Raw genomic sequence first — 22,793 nt, forward strand, 5'->3', positions numbered from 1 at the left:
ATGGGTCCACACATTTCTCTGGCATTTGTCCTCAAGAAATCCGTCCTCACACATCATTCCTTAGTTTCAAGGTTCTGTGCACATCTCATGCACATAGTATGAATACTTATCAAAAGATTCATTCGTAATAAAAAAACTATTAATTCATAATTTATCATTTTCATGTGTTCGTTCATTAAATCTGGAAAAGAACTGTACAAACTATCCTCAACCCCCAGGTAAGTAAGTGAAATGTGAACCTTCGCTCAGGTGGGATTTCATAGAACTCTCTGCCGATGTCCTGCCCAGATGCTTGCATTGAGCGATAGAATGCGACCTGACTCTCCTGGTTGGCAAAGTCCACCTGGAGACAGAAAACAGGTACTTGAAAGCTGCTCCTACTGCCAGGAGACATATTAACAACAGAAAAGGTCATTACAGCAGTTTAAATACACTGTGCAGTTGAACGCAAAAACTAAATTTAAAAAGGAAACGTAACAAATACATTTTCCAGTACTGAAGAACCATACAGAGATAGATGATGGCAGCCAGACAGGATAAGAACAACAACTTTCACGGAAAGTCTTTGTTTAATAATGCCTTCTCACCTTGATTTTGTTGCCCCCAATCTTCCAGCCCTTGGTCTCCTTCACAGCAGCCTGTGCATACTCTATGTTGTTGTACAGGATGAGGGCCATCCCTTTCAGTCTGTCAAAGACAACCTGGGAGGAAGACGACAGAGGGTAGGCAGTGGGAGAACACAGTTTTATCAGTCTTCAGTTTCAGGGTGCAGTGATAGTTTTTCTGTGAAGACACTGAGTGTGTGTGTGTGTGTGTTTTTGTGTGTGAGAGAGAAAGAGAGAGAGAGAGATTTTACGCATGATTCTACCTTTAACACGTGCCCATATCGACAGAAGTGACGAGTGAGGTATTGCTCAGTGATGTTGGAGGCCAAGCCATCAAGCCAAACGCATGTGGTGGGCATGCTCTTTCCAAACCCCAGCTGCAGAGGGAATCACAACCACATCATGTCCTACCAGCGCTACACTGCATTTCCCTCAGAAAACTAAACTGACAACGTTGTCAATGTGGACATTGTGTTCATTGGATGGCGAATTCCGTACCTTTAGCCTATTGTTACCCAGGTACTCCCCATCCATCTTCTTGATGGCCTTGCAGACACTGGCGATGTCGCAGTACTGGAGGAAAGCATACTGAGGGGCCCCATTTACTTTTTTAATGTCAATGTCCTGGAAAGAAGCGGAAAAAGTAATGAGCAGAAAATGGATGGATGACCAAAGTATGCGTTTATATTTCCATAGTGAACAAGCAAAAAAAAATTTCCATAGTAACAGGACATCCTATTTCACAGATCTTAGTTTCACACTCCGGTATTGATCTTAAGAGACCTTTCTTTACCAAGACCAAAAACCAAGCTGCCAGGTATTGGTAACTGCGCCTTCTGTATGAAAACATGCAGAAATCTGCAGTAAATTTTTACTTTCACATCATGGTTGCATATTTTATTCTCAGGTAGCGTCGTTTGCAGTTTACTTTAAAAGCACGCACGTTTACAAAGCCTACTCTTACACAAACAGCATATCGCTCCAACCAGGAAGGCTGAATGATGCCAGTTACAGTCTCGCTCTGTTCCTCTTAACCTACCACAATATCTCCAAAGCGCTGAAAAATGTTGAGAAGGTCGTGGTAGCTGGTGGTCTTCTCCAGGTTCCCAATGAACAGGGTCCGCGTGGCCTTCGGGTGGAACTCGTCTATCCGCTCGTCCAGGGGCCGAAACTCGTTCTCGCTCTCGGTCTCTGCAAGGGGGAGAGACAGAGGCAGAGTGAGGTTTATTCACCGCTGCCCATCTGACGCAGTGAACGAGGCGCCCCCCCCCCCCCGCCCCGTGAACGCAGCTCCTGCCATGCGGAGCCCGACGTCGCCGTCGTACCTGGGCCGTTCCAGGCCGTGACCTCAATCTGCATCCCAAAGAAGAGCTTCCCCTTGGAGGCGCCGAGCGCCTTCTCCTGGTCCTCCTGCTGGCGGAAGAACACCAGGCCGTACCGCTCCTCCAACGCCCCGTGGATCTGCACCGACGTCACCTTCCCATACTTCTTAAACTCGTGGAAAAGGCCGTCCTTCAGGCTCGTGTCTGGAGAGGAAAGAGGAGAACTGCACCGTTTACCACCGAATCTCTCTCTACTCCTCCATTTTTGTTTTACTTTATGATGCATGTGAATATCTAAAAAAATAAAACCACCATTTTAAAACATACCGTAGAGCCGTATTTAACCGGTACTAAGTGTAGCAAAACTCAGTGTGCAAATAAAATTCAGCTGCACGGCATTACTTCACGTGTCAAGGAAATGCAGTTACGATGTAATGAACCTGCTTGCCAAAGTTTCCGAAGAAACCGCACCCAGTGACACGATGGGTGAGAGTGAGGATGTTACCACACTGTGCACATTGATCAAACCAATTCAAAGGGCCATGTCTACAGAATGGTCTAAATTAACCAGGGGCGCAGCTTAAAACCCGGGTCCTTGTAGCTGGTTGGCGTCCCAGGAGCTGCATTCTCACCTGTGGAACGCACGGGCAGGTTCTGGACCTTGATGCCGAAGCTCTTGCGGGGCTCGTCCTTGTCCAGGGCCGGCGGGGGCAGGGAGGGCGGGGCCGGCACCGCCGCGGACTGCACGGAGCGCGCCGGCGACTCGTCGCTGGAGCTGCTGCTGGAGTCGCTGCTGTCAGAGAAAGGGAAACCCCGTTTAGAGGGCAGGGGGCTCGAAAGGCTTCGCTCAGCCACACGCATGCGAGCGGTCTCCCACAGCAGTGCAGGAACCAGGATGACGTGATATGCAATATTCCCCCCCCCCCCCCGCCTCATTTTAGAGTACCCTGCCCTGACACATGCTGTCAAAGATCCCCCCCCCCCCCCCAGTGGCAGGCATCAGAGGTCAGCTAACAGTCACATTATTTATTTTGGGAAGAGGATAGCTTGGAAATGGACAAAATCCAGATCAAATCAACACATTTTCGGACTGCATTGCCATAGATCTTAATGAGATTTGGCGAGCTTGTTATATCTTATTATATAAACCTATATTTCAAAATGGATTTATTTCAAATGCAAAAAACAAAAACGAATGAAAGAAAAAGACTTATGCCATGGCTGCCATTCTTACTGCTGCAGTCTACAACCTCGCACAGGTCCTTTGCATCATCAAACAATCAGCAAAACATCATAATACTATCATACAAGTCAAGTGAAATAGAACTGTACCATGAAATACAGATGGCACTAGCATTCACATCACACACCCTTGAATGGGTCAAACTAACAGTGCCAGGATTATGGCAGGCAAAACCAGGGAAGTGTCAGAAAAAGACCGTCATAACACTATTTTCTCCAGCATTAAAAAAAACCAAGGAAATTTATTTTTTAAAGCACAGCAGCATTAAACACGGTGAACTTTTTTCACCTTGAAACAAAAGAAACATCAAACTGAACCACAAATTTTAAAAAACCCAAGCTCGTTTATTCTGGTCAAAGCACAGCAAGCCTTCCTTCCCGCTCTGTTATAGGGGAAATGGAAGTTCCTCGTTACCGCCCCACTACCAGACAACTGCACACGACGCCGCGCGGCTCTGCTAGCAGACTAACGTTAAAAGAGATCACGCCCAGCTCTACAGCAGAGCAGGTAAAAGAGCAACCTTACAGGTATTTTAATTAAAAACAAGAAAAAAAACATTAGACACACATACATTCGTTAATTTTTTTTTCCTGACGGAGAGGAACTTTCGGGAAATAATAACGAGCAACAAGACGGTATTAATAAATGAATCCAGGTAATCAACCCAGGGATGATTAATCAATGCCAGATTGAGAGCCATTTTTCAAAACAATCATCTCAGAAACCTGGGCACCACTTTACACAAAATACAATAGAAGAGAAGCCTAAAAATACCGGGTAACAGAAGGGCATCTGTAGAAATACTTACAAAACCTTGCCACAAGGTGGCACCCTAACCCCAGTTTACAAACGCCACCATACAAACTCACAGCTCCAGTACATGCATAAGCAAGCCAGAAATGTCCACTAGCATTTGCCTGTCAAAAGGCACACACAGGCTCTTTGAAAAAACTGATCAATCTCTGACAATAACAACCAGAATGACGGTGAGAATTAATACATCTACACACTTCATAATTCTTTGGAAGGGCAATATTATTTACCAGGCTACAAAGTAGCCTAACAGAGAAGAAAGGTGATAAACTATGCAACTGAGGGGAGAACAGAAAGCAGGAAAGAAGAGAGGGATAAGGAAAGGGAAAACCAGGACTACTGGAAGACAGGTTCCCCAAGGACTGCTGGGCTGGGTGGCAGAGTCCATATAACTCATAGAAAGATGTACATTACTGTGGACTTCTCTATTACCAAATACTAAACAGATTAATTTCATGAATGACTGTTGGTGGGGAGGTTTACAATAAGCACACATCTAGACACGCTGAAATGAAGTAGCAGATGGACACAAAAACCGAGACTCATTCCCCTCAGACACACAGGCACGCACACACGCACACAAACACACAAATATGCGCATACATACACACAGGCAAGCAAATGCATGCATGCATGCATGCACGCACGCACACAAACACACAAATATGCGCATACATACACACACAGGCATGCAAACGCATGCATGCACACACGCACGTACACACACACACACACACACACACACTAAATCCCTGGTTCTGGCTCACAGAGCAAGAAGATTAAGATCTGATGGAGAGAATCCTCCTCATCACAGACACCCCTCCCCCGCCCCCCGCCCCCCTCCCTCCACCCCCCGCTGCCCAGACACCTGCCGACACGCGGCACAGATTAACCCTTACAACAGCCCTCTCAGACACAGCTGCTCCCCAGCCCAGAACAGCCCCTCCCCTCCTCGCACACTAATGGAACCAGAGGATAAATGCTTTCATTAAAATGCAATGTATGCACATCCACACTGCTGCTGCAGCATCAATATTTCATCCACCACCCAGCCATGGTGTCTCCATTGCACACAGTCTCCATAGCCTTGATGATGTCATACAAAATATTCTCACTCTCAGGGGATGAAGGGAGATGTTGCTGATCTTTCTGCGTGCAGTTTATATTACACACAGAGTGTGTGCATGTGCACAAGCTCCCTGTTTCTCTTTTTACCTAACACAGAGAAGACCTGCAGTGTGAGGGATTCTATCAGGAAGGGTTCAACACACATGTACACACACACACACACACACACACACACACACACACACTTAACCATCATGCTACACCGCCGCCATTGACAGTCAGTGACACAAAAGGACTTGCATAAAAGGCTGTGTCAGTAGTACTGCATGTGATACCAGGGCATGCGTGGTCAGTGCTGCCCATGAACTGCAGTATAAGGTAGCACTTGGTTAGCACTTATGATTTCTTGCACTTCTCAATAATGGTTTGATTCAGCATCCTAAGGTAGCTTCGGATTGGCATGATAAAATCTATTTTTGCAGGAAGGACACCACTAATCTTACTTTTCACATTCATGGTTAGTACACACTAAAGACTGCTGGCAGTGTGCAGAGTTAGACTGTATTTCCACAATTCTCTCACACCATGTACGTAGAACTTTACTGCAGTCACTAAAGCATGAAGTAGCTATTAGTTCAGTGTTCCGACATAGACTGTGTCTTTAGAACCTCGGCAAAGCTTTCAGGGCCAAAGACCCTTTGTTATGGCAGCCTTTTCTCTCTGCATCTCTCATTTCTCTCTGGCTTCATTACACAGTGTTTGCCTTCAGCTTCTGTCGGATACATCACGCCTCGCGTAAGATACCGTCCGTTTTCGTTCTTTGCCTCATGTTTACATCTTAAGTTGTGCACGTCGGACAGTTTGTTTCCAAATACTAAAAAACCACAGCTATAACGGTGACCCAAAGAAGCTGAACTGCATTGGCAGATGTGTGATTTTCTACTCTCAGATTATTTCTGAGTGCCCTCAAATGAAGACAAAGCTGCACACTGACAGTAAAACCCTGCTGAAACTCATCCCAGGACTGTTTCCCCTGACACAACCCACACAGGCTTCTGCCACATTCGGCTGGGGAAAAACCTGCACTCCAGCAGCCCTGTCAACTGGCCTGCAGTCTCCAGCTTTTTCTTTCCTTCCCACCTTCTCTTTCTCTCCGCTCCGCCTCCCTCCCTCCCTCCCTCCCTCCCAGGAACCGGAAGTTCCTCTATTAAGGGCTAGGCCTGTGGGAGTGGGCAAGGAGCCAGCGGTGACCAGAAAATTCCAGTTCAAACCGGATCTCACAAGGAAGGGGAGGGGTGGGGAAGACTCGCGCGCGCACACACAAACAGAGTGAGAAAACACACCAGCCGTCTCTCCAGTAACCCTGCAGCATTTCTCTCACGAAGCAAAACACACAACAGAGACCGATGCACAGAGGCTACTTTCCACATACACTGCAGTGGGCCAATGTCCCATTCACAATATAAGGCCTCATTGTCAAACCACACAAGAACCATTCACAACTTTCCTAAAAAAAATCACAATTCCACCCATGTACAAAACCCTATCAATGCAATTATCCTGATAGAAAGGGTTTATAGAAAGAGTAAAAACAAATAACAAAAGCCATTTCTTCTCAAAAATGTATTATTAAAAAAATATATATCACAGAGTCCACAGTTCTGGACACAAAATTTAGAGTAAGCCTGCCATTTGTCTACACATGACCAAGAATAAAGTTCATGAGGTGCAGACTTGCAACACAAGCAATAAATTAAACTATGTAATTTGCTGGCAGACATTTAAATTTTTTCTCTGGTCCAAGTGAAGCTGACGCAAAACCTAACCTTCACTGCAACAGCAACAGCAGTCCTCAGCATTACTGTGACTGTGACCTTAAATGGTGGTAAACCAGCAGAACCGAAAGACCGAAAGACCAGAAAATGTGTGCGGTGTTCTCTGTTCCACCATTTCCTTCCCAAAGAAACAGCCCGGTCACCCTTTCCAGCAGCAGGTCTGGGTCTCTCAGGGGCGCCTGAGACTGACGTGTCGGTCCCGCAATCGGCCTGACTCAGTCTCCCAACTGCCACCAAGGCCTCGGGAGCAGCACAATCACCAGAAACCGCAGGGGGGTCGCCGAGGACAGCCGGCACAGGAACACTTCGTCAGTATTAGCAGCGCCGTGCCTGCGCCCCCCCCCGCCCCCGGCCGAAAGCAAAGGGCCCCCGCTTTCAGACGCATGAACAAGCCTGGCGAGCCGGAGCTTTCTACCCCCCCCCCCCCATCTCCCAGTCCAGCATCTCTCACCTGCACTGGACTCCCTGCAAAACCCTACTGCCGCATTTAAAACCGCAGAAACGGTGACACACTCTGCTCCAAGGTTAATGACCAGACACTTTAACGGGAACTTGCAGCGTGAGAACAAAGGAGAATCCTTAACAGGCCATGCTGATCTAATGAGAAAGAGGCTCATTATTTTTACGCAAACAGAAATGTCTTTGTATTAACGACAATGCGCCTGGGAGATTTTTCTCCTTTTTTTTGCAAGCGAGCGTGAATGCAAGAGCCCAGTGTTGCTCTCTCTCTCACTCTCTCACTCTCTAGCTCTCTCGCTCAGCATGGTTTATTTAAGGCCACATAAGCCAGCAGGGATCCAGGAGGAGAAGTGGTCTGTGTGTACGGAGTACATTAACTGGCGTGATCAGACTGCAGTGCTGACAAAATCAAAAGAAAGAAAGCCCACTACACTGAATATAGCATAAAGCAGCAGGACTTCAGCCTCTGGGAAACAGGCTCCTCCGTGCTGACTGACAGTGAAGAGCTCAGCTGTGAGAAAGACGGCAGAAACTTGACTGCACCCTAGGGCTCCCCCCTTTCCTGTTCCGAGTCTGCTCCGTAAAAACATTTTGTGGAAATGACAAAGAATATTTTTGGCAAAACCATTTAGCCAAATAAATCACAAGATCTCATGCCGACAGTTCAGGAAAAAGAAGCAACCGAAGAATGTTTTTGCTGATTTTAAATCAATAAAATAATTTGGAGATATAAACGTTTAATAATTGAAAATGTTATACTTTATGCAAAAGGAATGAGGGTGAAATTTTCTACCCAGAGAAAAACAAGGAGACAAAGAAACTGGGACCAAGGTCTGAGGGACTGAAGAAGAGGTGTTTGTAGGAAGAGAGAAAGAGAAGGATCTGCCCAGAACCCAAATGACCCCCGTGCTCAGTGGCGCCCCCTACCTGCCGCTGCTGCTGCTGCTGGTGCTGCTGACCGAGTCGGAGCTGGAGGAGCGGCTGCGGGAGCCCGAGCCGCTGGGGGAGCGGGGCAGGCGGGACGCCTGGCCGGCCAGCCGCTGCGGCGAGGGGTTGCGGGACTGCGAGGAGTGCGGCGAGCGGCTGCGGCTGTGGTGGTAGGCGCGGTCGGCGCGGCGCCCCCTCTCCTCGCGGTACGGGTCGCGGTGCACCACGCTGGCCAGGGCGAAGGGCTCGCGCGCGCAGGGCTCCCGCCCCCGCGCCTCGTAGCGCCGCTCCGGCGTCTCGAACCGGCTGGGGCTGCGGCTGCGGGACCCGTAGTACCCCGCCCCGACCGAGGAGGGCCCCCCGCCCCCGGCGCCCCCGACCCCTCCCGCCGCTCCGCCCGCGCCCGCCCCCGGCCCTCCGCCGCCGGCGCCGGGACCCCCGACCCCTCCCCCGACCCCCCCGGGGCCCGAGCCCGCCCCGGCGCCCGCCAGCGCTCGCTCCCGCGGCTCCCGGTAATAGTCCGCGTCGTAGTGGCGCTGCCGGTCGAAGCTGCCGCCGCGCTCGTGGTGTCCATAGGCACTGTGATCATACGCACGCTCCCGACCGTCGGAAGCCCTGAGAGAGGGAGAGACAGAAAAGAGGGAAGGAGAGGGGGAGGAGGAGGAGGGAAGAGGGGAACAGAGAGGGGGGGGAAGTGTCAGTTCAACGGAAATTAAATACACAAAATCTTCTCAAAAGCTAAAGGTCACAGGCTGGGTTCATCCCCTCACAACTTGCAGAATAGTTACATTTTCTTGTCAAATGTTCCTTTATTCAAAACATTCATTCATATGCAATATCGCATGAAAACATATTCAACGTGTATGCAACAGCACCGGCTAATAGTCAAAGGCTAGGACGCCATTACAAGAACTGGAAAGCACACAAACTAATATTTTAATTGAGACACAGGATCAAAGTCCAGTAAATTTCCTTTCGCTCTGATCAAAAAGAATTCATGACTAAAAGTTATAAGCTCCAACAATTCAAAGCTACAAGGAATATTTGTTCTGCGGTCATGATAACTGCCATTTTTAGCATGGTCCTCTTATTCAGATGGAAACTGCAGTGTAAGGGAAGTTTTCTGTTGTTAATTATGAATACATTGCACCACTGGCCACACAACCGCCTAGGAAGGAAAAGGTTCCGATGTCCTCCCCACTTTATTACACAGTGAACTGGTCTCCTTCCCCAAATTTAAATGACCAATACGCACCAGAGCACACTTCCTATTAAGAGCGTAGTCAATCGACCTTCTTATAGCAACAGGATGATATTGTAGCCAGGGTAAATTCATTTTCGTACATATATTTGTATTATGTCCCCTTTCAGTTTCCATACGTAGATTCCATATGACTGCAGGCATTTCGATGTCATATTCACATTAACATTTTCCGTGTGACTGCTGGGTGGGGGTCCAATCACGCACTACACTACTGACTTTTAAGCTGTGAAATATATCTTCACAAAGCAACAGACACGCTACGCCACATCATGCTAGACACGCTCTGCCACACAGCTGGCCCTCAGCGGTCAGTTATACGCACAACTCACGCTCATAAAGGGGGGGGGGGGGGGGGGAGCTCCTAGGACAGTGACAGAGACCCATACTGAGACAAACCTCAGGGTCTCACCGGACGCGCAGGCTGCTGCCGGCAGTGCCTCAGCTTAACTGAAGACACGCGCGTCGGGGTTTGCTTACATTTTCTCCCCAGCAAGACGCGCCCTCACACAACCTCTGACGTCGCTCTCGAGTTTGAAAGCAGCTCTAAACCGTACGAAAAAAAGAAGCGCGCGCGGGATGGGCTTCAGAACTGCAGAGAGCACAGTGCTCTTCAGAGCCATTTTAGGAACACCAATCACCTCCTCTGTAGAATAACTGACAACCTGTGGACTATGGCGCTCGTTTGCCTACAAAAAGCCACTAATGAGCGCACATCTCTCGCCTGCTCATTGCATTATTACCACTTCACTGACTGGTCCTAAATGAGAGCACCACGCTTACGTGACTGCGGCAATTCATGGTATTTACACTGCATGTTACATCATTCTGCGTACTGTCCTTCAGGATATGCTTATCTTCGTGTTTCAAATTTTACTTAGCCAACAGAGTGTATATAATTTGGCTTTAAGCATTTCTGGCTTTGGCATTTTTTTTTTTATTTTATTTCTTTTTCGTCATGAAAGCCATTACAAAAAATGATGCATGCATAGTGGAGGAGCAAGTGGAGGAAACTGGCATTTTTTTAATGCTGTCATGAAAGGGTCAATTTGACATATTCAACATATTATGGGTGAAACTATTCTGAAATCGAAACTAATATTCACAAACCCACAGTATTAGTTTATGGTTAGCATATCCTGTAATAATTTCATTGTAAAAATTATTTTTTTATATTTTTAAATTATATATATATTTAGAACAAATCAGCACCATTTCTGAGAGCAACATGGGTATAATAGCTACCTTGGGTAACAGCAGGCTCCTGCACTGGCTGGCTAGCTGTGGCTGCTTCTCTTATCGAGCAGCTGTAGCTGAAGTAGGCCTAGTTTTCAGTCAGTCCTCTGCTAAATTATCAATGTCTTCAGTACTGTTTGCATTTGACTGTACACAGTCTTAATCGGGAGTTCATTTCATGTGCAAGAGGAATTTAAATGAATGTGACATCACTAAAATATTTGAATGAACATATGACGTTATTCAGGGAAAACATTAAGTTCAGAAGATACATTCTCTGAGAAAGTGCTGGCCACGATGCCTTCCTTTCACAAAGATGGGCAATCAAAAAATGACACCAGCAAGGGACAGTGCTGCAGCACAGAGCACAATCCTGTCAGTCAAAAAAGTTTCTGAAAAAGAACGTAAAGCTTAACTGAAGCATTTGCACTAATGTGTAGTTAAAAACGGAACAAACCAACACACCAAACTATTTTTGGTTTTCCACAATCACTTAATTACTGTTTTTATTTAGTTAACTATCGTTCAAAAAGCAAGGTTTAAACCAAAACACAGAGTACCACAACACCAGAAACAGATAAGGCCATTTAGACTGTGTCCTTATTTTAAATGTATCACTCCTTTATATCTGCATGGACCTCACAGAACCATAGCAGTTCAAAATTGTACAGGGAATATTCCATTCTCTCATAACATCATATTAAAATTGTTTAACCATTCCAGTTTCTTATATAAAAAGTTATAAAAATTCAATGACAAAGTGCATATTCCACAGATTGATAAATTCCTCTTACACTGAATAAGCAAACAAACGCTGAGCTGCATCCCCAAAACATGGGATGGACCGCTGCAGCTCATAAAGGGAACATTTTTTGCAGCTGTCCAATGTGGGGACAAAAACCCTTTTTGTTTTGCAAATACGGTAAGGAAACGACTAGCCCGTGCGCTCCAGAGATATGCAAACAGTTTGGTGCATCGGACTCGCAATGGAACTGCAAAACAACAGCAAGACAGATGGCCACAGTCGAACAGAAAATGTTCAAATCGTAAACATCTTGGAAACGTTAAACTTTTTTTCTTTCTTTTGGATAGGAGGTTTCTTTAGGACAATGTCTTTATCAGTGTCCAAAAATTATGTTTAAAAAAAGGTGAAACGCAGTGCTGTCAAATCTTTAAAACGATTTTTAAAATTTCAAATTAAGAATGCAGGTTTAAGTTGTCCTTTCGTTTTGCAAATAAGCTATCGAGCATCCGCCAAGTCCTATGAGAAAGGCCTCAGGGAGCCCTGTGGCCACACTTCTGGTTTCTGTTCTCCAAACAGGTCCTAACAGTTAAAACAAATTCTCGGAATCAAGGTCTTGATCAGCAGCTAAAATACATCTACAGGCTGTCCAGGAAGCGAACCCTCACCGGAGGTTAAGGGCAATGCCCACCTCCTGGCTTTGAAGGCGGAGCCATCAGTGCCAAACCTGAAGCTGACTTTGCTTCACCTGCAAAGACACCTGTAAACACCTGTATCTGTATCTGTTCCTCCGTTTGGCCCTCTTTCATGCTGCTCCTATTTTCATGTTAATTTATTCACATACTAAGCTGCCGTCTACGTCTTGTATTATTTTATTTCTTTTTAAGTGTGTAAAGCACTTTGTAAATTTGTTTTTGAAAAGTGCTATACAAATAAAGTTCATTTTTATTATTATTATAAACAGGTGGAGAAGCCAGCCTGCAAAATGACAGCTGACTCATGTGTGCCTCAAAATCCATTCACAAAAAAGAAATAGTAATTCCTTTCAGAATACTGAAACGGAAGAAAGGGCGCTTCGTCTGCATATGAAGGTGTTTGTGCAAAAATGCATGACCTTTGGCCCCTGGCTGAAGTGCTTCCCTCTCCACGCTATTTAAAAGATTCTGCATTTTCCTAGAAACGTGGCTTTTTGCTAGTAACAGCTCCATAAAGCTGAACAGTGCCGTGGTAGCGTGCATTACCACGTCCTCACACACGACCAACTAGCCTTAACATACGCGTGTATGTTCTCTCATCCCAGACTAATCTTCACCAGATCCCAGGGACAGTTCTCAATTATCAGTCTGAAAACTGACATCTCCACACTGTAATCAAATTCATCTATTTAACTACATATTATTCCATGGAATTGGGTCGTGCAAATATTATCCGCCTTCCCTGAACATTAATTCTGCCAGAGAGCAGTGGTGCAAAATGTAGGATCCTTTTGCATAAATCAACTTAATTTTAAAAAGTTAAAAACACTGGACTGTGCTTGGTTAGTTTTTAAAACCTTGAATCGCACGTTGAATCTGAACATGTTGATCATTAGTGCCTACCCCACCCAACTCAGTCACACTTACACAGAGAAAGAAAGGAGAGACAAAATGAAGTGAGTGAAGTGACTAAAATAATGTACAGCTTTTCATTGGTAAACAATGAGTGAGCTTAATATTTCCCCTCTGACACAAACAATATTTTGCCTAATACAGTCTATCTTAACCTACGAGCTTTGATCAACCGTAGCACAACATGCAACAAAATAAAAGGGGGGAGTAGGTTCAATTCACAAGATCCAAGGTCTTTAAAAAAAGGGTACATATCCTACTGATGTACAGATTTATGACATGAAAGTCTAAACAGGAGGATTGCCTTTCCCACATTCAAGTGAAGCACTGCACCTGATTTTTCTTCACTAGACATGCAGCTGTACAAATAGAGAAACACAAGCTCCAAGTCACCCTAGACACAGGCAACCGCCAATTTGAAACAAAGTAAAAATAATAGTCAATTTGTAAACGAAACAGCTTCCGGCTTTTCCAGAAGCAGAGGTGTTTGTGTTAACACACATACCTTGCGTGTGTCATTGCTGCCATTATGCAACTGATTTGGAAAAATGAAAATTGCATTTTGACTGGGCGTGGCATTCATCACTAGGGCAGTAAAGAGAAACAGGGTTGTGCTGAAAAGCCACGATGTGTCACTGCACTAGGAAAGCCCCATGGTGCAGAAACGCACAGGGTAAGATGGGGCTCATTACATTTACATTACAGGCGTTCGGCAGACGCTCCTATCCAGAGCGACTTACAAAACTTTACATAACTTCAGCTGGATATATGCTGAAGCAGTGCAGGTTAAGTACCGTGCTCAATTTAAGGGTACAACAGCAGGGTACAACAGCAGTGTCCTCCCCGGGAATCGAACCCTCAACCTTTCAGTTACAAGACCTTACCCTTACCACTTATACTACACTGCCGCCCATTCACAGACTCACAGTAGCCCTGCACACTATTCATCAGCTCAGTGTTCCTCTAACTTCAGCTCAACCACTCTCTGAATTTTTTTTTTTTGCTTTCCATCAAATAAGATCTCACTTCAGCTTATTTATCTACCAGAGGGGAAACATTCTGCTGCCTCACAGGTGTGTTCAGGTACTGACCAATTCAATAAAGAGCAGAGAAACATGGACCCAGACAGACAGGCAGACACACACACACACAATGAGAAAGAGAAAGAGAGACAGATAGAGAAACTACTTGAAAAAGACAAGCAATTTGCAGTCTGCAAAGTCCTACAGGCTAATGCAGGAGTATCTTTTTCTACAAGCTACTGCAGTTAGTGGGAAACAGGGAGAGAGACAAGGGTTCGACTCAGGGTTAGAAAGAAGTGCTAAAATACATAGGGCAGAACATACCAACCTTTTCAGACAGCGGTAACGCGACCTACAATCCCAAATACAATCTAGGGAGACAGAATTTTGTGAGCCAAAAAACAAAACTGGTTGAAAAAAATTCGAATGGGTGTAAAAATGGAGCCCAATCAAAACGTTTCAGCTGTTCTCGGTGCGTTAATCCTGGAAACCCAGAAGGGAGGGGCTTGCGTGTAATCCAAACTCAAAATCCTTGGGTCCCAAGTTTTGTACAAGCGCAAAAGAGGAAAAACTTTTCTTTTTTTTTTTAATCATATGAATCTATAGTTCGGCAATTGGTTTCACCACGTTGCTTGGAAATGTGCTTTTAATTAATAATAATAAACAAGCATAAGCAGACTTTTGAAAAGCACATGAAAGTCAGGGGGATAAAAAATAAGAATTAATCCAAACTGGTGCCTACAGTCCTAGAATGTGAATTATGGTCTGGCTTCCCTATAGAGCTGAATGCAATTTCACAAGCCTGCCACAGTATCCAAGTATCAGTCAAAATCCCTGGCATCTTCCGCAGTATTTCCCCACCCCCCACCCCCCCCCCCCCCCCAAAAGTCCTCCACATCCCTCTTCTTCTCCCCCAGTCCAGAGTTCTCCATTTTCAATGTAGATTACGCAAAACCACACCAACTCAGTTTATCCACTATGAGAACTTCTTTCCTTCCCCACAATCCACAAGAACTTCATTCCCCACAATCCACAGACTGGCAGTGACACGGGTGAACGGTGCGGCTGCATTCAGAGCTCTAGCTGTTAAAATAATCCCAGACTATCTCTCAGCAGGTAGTGAGTGCAATTTGTCTCGGTACATTACAAATCCCCAAGAAATGGCTCATACTTCATTAATCCCAGCTTCTTTGGTAGAGATGCCAAAACATCCACTTTGGCAGGTTGCGGCAGCTTGTGAGGTAGACAGGTTGAGTTCAGTTACGTCTCACGGACAGACGGTGTGAAATTCTACTCCTAACTACAGTGGCATCCATGACACCAGTGTGGTATAGCACTAGATCCGGAAAGGGTGGGGGAGGTCAGTAATCCAACAGGGGGAAGCCATAATTCCAGTTTGGGGTTAAGTGTCTCTTCCTCCGTCTTCAGCCCAACCACAAAAACATCATATTTCCATGGAATTTTGGTATTGCGCTGTATGGTCCTCCATCTTCTTCTGGTGCCCATGAACGCCACAGTTAAGTATGTCCATTGAGTTCCAAAATGTAAAAAATGTAAAAATCCACAACAAATTTTGAAAAAAAGTCAAACTGTAATTTTGCTCACCAATGCTATTTTCTCTGCACAGTTGATCAATGAGCAGAGGTCTCCCCAAAATTTAATAGTAGAGCCCCAATATATAATCCCAAAGAGAAACTCAAAAGAAAAAGAAAAAAAAACACACCACCACTTGCAAATATTTGAATATCCTGGAGTTTGGCCAATGGAAATCCAACAACGGGGTAAATATCCTGGGAATATTATCCACAAGGGTCCACACCACGATGAATGAGCAAGTCATAAGCAACACCACAAGTAAGTGAGAAACAGAATCATAAAGACCCGTAATTTGTTCTCCGATTTCTAATTACTTTTGTTTCTTAAAAACGATTACTTTAGTTAATTTGGCTTTTTTCCTGTAATTTCAATAAAAAAAATAAAAGTGAAAGACATTAATCCACCACGTTCGGTTCTGTACTTCCAGACAGGAGCAATCCCGGGCAAGGCAGCTGGAACAGGAATCTCTCCCGCATCCAAATCCCCTGGAAACTTACGATATCCAAGTCTTGCCACGGATTCTCCGAAAATGTGATATCCAACTCTCAAACAGGATAAGGCTCACACTGTGAATCCCCAACAATACATAAATAGGCTACAGACATACTTGCTTCTAGAAGAATAAACGCATAAATTCATTTATAATTCCATGAGTGATGTCGAAGCTTTGGGGACGTTGAAGGGATCCCTAGATTATGTTCTACGTCTGAAACTTCCTGGAATCGCTTTTTTTCTTTCTTTCTTTATTTCTTTCTTTCTTTCTTTCTTTTTAACCACCCAACCATAAAATAATCTCATTCGGAAAAGAAAAAAAGGTTTTAATAAGAAACAAGAGTCCCTCTGCCCTTCAGAGAAACCTTGTCCACTTACCCGTCTAGTCTGCGTTCATAGCGTCCCTCTCTGCTGTGGAGGGACGTGGGGGGCCCATACACAGGCCCCCCCGGCCCCCTTGTGAACCCCGAAACATCCCGCCCGCGATTGCCTAAGGAAAGGCTATCGTCCAGGCCCCGCGCGGCGCTGGGGATCGTGCCCGGCTCATTGTAATCGGTGCGCAGGTCTCTGTCCCCCATTTTGTTGATGGAGTTGTGGGCCTTCTGGGCGCTCTTAATGTCCACGAAATCCACGAAGGCCGCGACTCCGCCCTCTGACCCACGTTTCGGAAGGATTTTGACACTCTCCACCCGTCCATACCTAGGGAGGGATTGGGGGGGGGGGGGGAGACCAGGAACAGAAGGGTGGGTCACAGAGGGAGGAGGGGAGGGATGCAGAATGGAGGAAGGAAGATGGAAGATGAGAAATGGTTAAAGAAGTGATGGGGCCACCAGGTAAAAAAATCAATAAAGCCAAAGCTGAAATTATATCAACAGAAATTAACTTCAAGCATATTTGTTTCCTTACACTTCTAATATCTAAAGAAATTGGCTTAAATAAAACCCAAAGACACGTTTAACTAAATACATCACCAACAACAAAACGGTTATTGTTTATGAGGTATCCAACCTCCGTTACAGCTGGGGCAATTAGGAGGGGGGAAAACTGAACCACTCTCAAGCATTGCTTTAACCAGTGACTGTGGCAATGCGAAACAAGACTGGAACAGCGGAAAAAACACGTCCAGAAAAAGAGCATAACGTGAAGGATGAAACTTAAAGGGAATATTCTCCTTAAAACCGAAACTGCCACAGTAATACTAACGAGAGCAGCAGGTAAACTTCAGAAGCACAAATCAAGATGGCCATAAGGACAAATGAAAGCATAAAAAGGTGCTTAAAACCCGAATTGTTTCGTAGGCAGCCCATCTCAGTCAAACTGGACGGGGCCGATGAATAATGAGGGGATGAATAATGTAAGCAGTACCGTTGTCATTGATTTTTGCCTCATCGATTCTGTCCAGCAGAGAAAGAAAATGTCTGCTGTCTACAAAGGGCATCGGCTTCTCTGTTCCGCTGCTTCAATAAACCGTTCCCTCATCCCTCCAAAATCTCCCTTCCCTCCCTACTCGACCTTTATCAAAATTGGACTTACTTACACAGTACTAAAATGGCTATTTCCACAAGTGCTTTAAAACCTTTAATATAACATCTTTTATTTGGGATTTTTTTATTATTTGTAAAAGTGTTTTGGACAACTAGAAACATTTCACAAGAATCATTCATGATTGTTTTTCCATGCTGATACAAGGCTATAGCCTACCTAAGGTATGTTTTCAGATCTTAACACAGGATTTCAGTTTCTTTTTTTGTTACAGGGGCTAACCTAAATTTAACGTTTAATTTAAATGAGAACTATGTTTTGTACCATACTCAATCATCAGTTTGGTATTTGCAGTGCAGTGCTACTGTTTTTTCTTAGGCTAATTGCCCTCAAATGCCCCAAATAACAACACTTGCTGGAAGCCATTCATTTAAAAGAAACTGTGATGCAATGTAGGGTGGAGCAAACTAGTATACTGGTTATTTCAGTGTTGTGTGTTAGTTCATTTTTGCATAACAGCACCACTTTTACCAAGTATTTACATATATACACTTGTGTACTGTGCTGACAATAGATTAGCGTATTGTCAAAACACAAAGGTCCAGAATCAGTTTTACCCAACATTGTAAATATCAAATATAAAACTGAAATGTCATAATACTGTTTTTAAAGGCTACTCCTTTCTGACTCCAAAGGAAAACGTCTCTGCAGTAATGGTTTTTTGGCAGTGCCAATGCTTGTAAATTGTGCACTAATGGCGGCTTAGATTACACTCAATTTTTTTTGAAAGAGTTGGGAATCGATATGGCTGATCTGGGGAAATGGATGTCTCGTTAAAAAGTGGAACTCAACTGCAAACGAATATTAGAAAACTGATCCTAGTCGTTTCCCACACGTCACCCTCGACGCCATTTTACAAACGCATTCACACGGCATACACTCTCGTTACCCCCCACCCCCACAATCTCTTGACACTATCTTCGACTACCCCCCGCCCACTCTAGAACATAAACAACGATTCCCTTGCGATAAACATTGGATATATTCTCTGAGTTGAGTGGTATCGTGGCCGTATGCGCATGTAACTACACTTCCATGCATTCTCTGCTCTCCTTTTTCATAAACCATGAGCATGTAATGCACCCACCCAATCGTTTCCCACGGCCACGGCCAAATAACCAGCAATTCGCCGAGGTATAGCACACAATAATTCCACACAGCCATTTCAAAAATTTCGTATCAACAATGATTAACTGCACTAGCATTGTCGTAACAGTTGATTGCGCTGACAAATAGGACAGTATCGTAAAGGTTATGTGGACCGACAGAGAACTAAACTAAATTCAAATGCGTCCTTACTAATCGCCACGAACGGATAATGCTGGCTTCACTGTAACCTGTGAGGAAAACAAATTGCTTCACTGTTACACGTTTAAGCAAACATGTACAAAAGTGGTAATTATTTTACCCTTCGTTTAAGAGCACGAGCAATATCGTTAGCGTAATCGCAACTCTGTATCCAAAAAAATATATCATGTCAGACTGCGCGCCACAAAAAGAAAAGATTTTCTACGTGCTAGCCTACACAATATCATTTTCGGTTTTATCGTTACATTGTTGCCACAATGTATTGTGGCGAGTAAGAGGACACAACGGCCATCTACGGAAAACAAACCTATGGTCGATGGAACAGGAATGTGACAGGGAAAAGACAGCCAAGGATACAACATCGCTGTAACCGATGTCCTCTGATAGCAGACGCAAGGGGTTAACTGGTGAATATCTGAACGTTTTAGAGCTTAGTCAATATCCATCAAAACCTAAAACTATACACGGGATACAAGAAACAATTATGTTCACATCGTTTAACTTAAAAAAGTCTGAATTCACAGCAAACCATTCAAAACGCAATCTCCACGATTTTATTTTGTTCGACCGAAGAGATTATTTGCAATGATTTTAACCGTCACTATAGCTGGCCAAGCAGAACAGTTCCACCTTTAAAGTTGGTATTCAACCACAAGGACAATTATGCCAGCAGCTGTCATTCTTAGCCTTTAAAAAATATCTCCCCTTCAATGAATCTTGCATCCCAAATATAAGCTACAACATTTCTACATTCTTGGACATTACAACAAAATGTTATTATATCTTTTAACAATGGTTTGTACAAATGCAAACACCAAAGACCACAAATAGTCGAAACTGTTAGGTTGCCAAATGTATGTAACCGAATAAACAATAGTATCTTAAATTATCTGTAGATGTTATCTTCTTACGTTAACGTCGGCTTTTCCCTACAGAGCTACCTTCTACTAAGACTACAATTACTTTGCGCCAGATCTCTTTAGCTGTCCAAGTCCAGTTGCTCCCTAATTTAACTGGATTCCATCTGTGATCGAGAAATCATGAATATGGTTCATCAAAAAGAAGGCAAAATGCTCGCGTACAAGAAAACTGCAGTTAGATAAATACCCCGCTGGAAAAGCTAAATTACACACAAACTTGGCTCCTAAAGTTACCAGAACACAAATAGTCGTATGTTACCTAAATGAGCACGTCTGCTGTGAACAGAAAGCGGGCTTATTGAACAAATTATTTCAAAATAATTAAATCTAATGCTGGCGACTGTTTTGCATTACATATAATTGTATCGTTAGTCATATTAATGCTGTCAAAACGGCTTCAGCACATAAACAAAACCCTAGCATCTCGCTGCATTTCAGACAGTAACTACTAGTTAGACTGGACACTATCTAATTGGCAAGCCAGTGCGACTAGCTACTGGAACCTAACTTGATAGTTAAATGTCACCCGTGAAAATATTAAGTGTAATGTAAGTTACATGACTCTTTTTTAGATAGCTACGTTGTTTAACTGGCTAACGTTGGTTAATTGAAGCGATATACCAAGACATACGTAGTTAGAGTACAGGCAGCTTTAATGTCACGGAAGCATATACTACTAGCTGGCTTAGCATATTGGAATCAACCGGATTGATGGTACGCTAACGTGTTAGCTAACTAACTAACGTTAGGCTAAGACACTTTAATGATAGCTGCACATGGAATGACTGCTCCAGGTCGCGAGCTGGTTGTATCGTTTCCCTGCTTCATTCAGACTTTATGCCCCCTCGCTTTCATATGTACCGTAGCTACCGAGGTGCAACTAACAACAACCAAGCAATTATGTATCCAATAGCCTACATCTCATAAAACAGTGTGTTACTACTGTGTTACAAATTAGCAAGTTAGCCACTTCGTATATTTAACTAGCAAGCCAGTGAATTAGTTAGCTAGCACGATACTAATGGTAGCTGGCTAACGTTGATTAACTTTTGGCATTAAATATTGTAAATCCAAAATGCACTTTAACCATCTACACACCGAGTTATCCTGCTTGCGAGCTAATCATATTGCTAGCTAGGTAGCTAGCTAGTTTTCCCACGGCGGGGCAAGCGAGCAGTGTGGGATTCTATGACCCATAGCAAACATCGTAGCCTACAACCCCGACTTTCTCCCTTTATGTAACTCACCGTTTGAAATGTTCGACAATTTTTTCCTCTCGTACATTTTCGGGTAAATTCCCAACCCATAGATGTCTGGTTTCCCGGACCATACTGTGCCTTTGTGTCCCCCGTTCATACAGATAATGTTTTATAACGATGTACTCCTAATCGGTTGAGTATGTCCGCGCTGAAAACTGAACGTTGCTGCTGTCCAATTCAGCCATTAGCTCTCGCGCAGGCGTTCTCTACTAACTACTAGCGCGCTCTGTCGACAGAACCGCGCTCTGGCATTCGCGTGACTCGCGCGTCCACGACACCATGCGATGATTGACGGCCTGCTGCTCCTGACGTGCACGTTTGGAACTTCGCATGCGCTCTTTTCAGTTGTTATTTTTTCTTTTGAGTCTCACACAGTGCGCAAGCGTAAAGAATACTTGCAAAGTGAAAAGGTTTGGGGGATGGGTGAAGTTGTGAAATAGCCTGTATTATTGCGCAATGTAAATACTGCCAATTGTTTAAAAAAAAAAATATATATATATATCATTTTTAAAAATACAAAATTATTGCTGTTATCCAACTCAAATACTGCAAATTACTGGCTTCTTTGAAAATGGCCATATTCTGTGATATAATTATTATACAGTATCTGCATGAGAACCTTATTTTTTCATAACTTGGAAGTAGTTGATAAAATACACAGATTGCGTAAAATGAAACTAAAACACAAATATTTATTTAATTAAGTGGCATTTATTTTGCTAAATAAAAAAGTTTCAATTCTACTCACAGAAAAAATTATATTCTTGACAGCATGCATAGGCTGCTTCAGCATAGCCGACTATAGGCATTGTTCACTGTTCAGTGATTTTTTTTTTTGTAATGCCCCTCCAGAAACAAAAAAGAAAAAACACAAACATGTTATTTATGTTTATTTATTGAAAAGATCAGCCTTTTGCAAAATAGGACATTTATTTGGGATGCTTTAGAGTTTTTTTTTTGTTTGTTTGTTTGTTTGTTTGTTTTTTTTAAAGCTGCAAAGATGCTCAAAGACAGTAAGAATACAGATAGTGGGGTCGAAGTGGATAGGTTAACTGTTGAATAAATTGGTATGATTTGTGTGCACCAATCAAAAACCATTTGCTTGGGAGAATAAACTTTTCATGAAGCCAGAAGGCACAATTGGGGAGCATATACAACCATGGCTTTATCTGCAACTTAGTTTGTTCTTGCTAGAAAAACATAAGTCATGGCTAGGTAGTTAAATATGTAGCCTACACAAACTTGCTCATTAGAATTTTATATAGCCTAATAACCTTCCAACTTTACTTTCATGTAGATACAACAATTTTACTGTCCTTGTCACAGACTACTTCCAAAAGTAGTCTGTGACAAGCTAACTAAAATTCATCTTTCAACCGTATTTCTCTAGTTAGCTCTAATGTAATGCATGTGGCTGAGACTGGATTCAACTGATTAAATTTTGGTCATTTGCATGTGAACTGTAAACAAACAATACATGGACAAACTCAATCCAAATTATCATTATGTGTATAATAATTCAAGTTACTGCCCACG

At 43.8% G+C, this 22,793-nt stretch overlaps 1 protein-coding gene across 2 annotated transcripts in view; it reads right to left on the reverse strand.

Annotated features, from left to right (window-relative positions):
* Positions 1 to 21,517, reverse strand: part of LOC118210530 (msx2-interacting protein-like) — a 33,600-nt gene extending 12,083 nt beyond the window's left edge. The window contains exons 1-10 of one of the 2 annotated variants that reach the window (XM_035386787.1): positions 21,246 to 21,517; positions 16,607 to 16,927; positions 8,273 to 8,887; positions 2,560 to 2,717; positions 1,931 to 2,131; positions 1,645 to 1,796; positions 1,104 to 1,229; positions 869 to 982; positions 588 to 701; positions 240 to 343 (exon numbers count right to left, since the gene is read on the reverse strand). In XM_035386787.1, coding sequence (XP_035242678.1) covers positions 240 to 343; positions 588 to 701; positions 869 to 982; positions 1,104 to 1,229; positions 1,645 to 1,796; positions 1,931 to 2,131; positions 2,560 to 2,717; positions 8,273 to 8,887; positions 16,607 to 16,927; positions 21,246 to 21,328 — 1,988 coding nt within the window. In that variant the 5' untranslated portion in view covers positions 21,329 to 21,517. Of the gene's footprint in view, positions 1 to 239; positions 344 to 587; positions 702 to 868; positions 983 to 1,103; positions 1,230 to 1,644; positions 1,797 to 1,930; positions 2,132 to 2,559; positions 2,721 to 8,272; positions 8,888 to 16,606; positions 16,928 to 21,245 lie in introns of both variants that reach the window. The other variant, XM_035386786.1, reaches the window with a different exon arrangement.
* Positions 21,518 to 22,793: the final 1,276 nt, after the last annotated feature.

The sequence above is a fragment of the Anguilla anguilla genome, chromosome 13 (assembly GCF_013347855.1).
Source record: "Anguilla anguilla isolate fAngAng1 chromosome 13, fAngAng1.pri, whole genome shotgun sequence".
In the NCBI taxonomy this organism is placed as follows: Eukaryota; Metazoa; Chordata; class Actinopteri; order Anguilliformes; family Anguillidae; genus Anguilla; species Anguilla anguilla.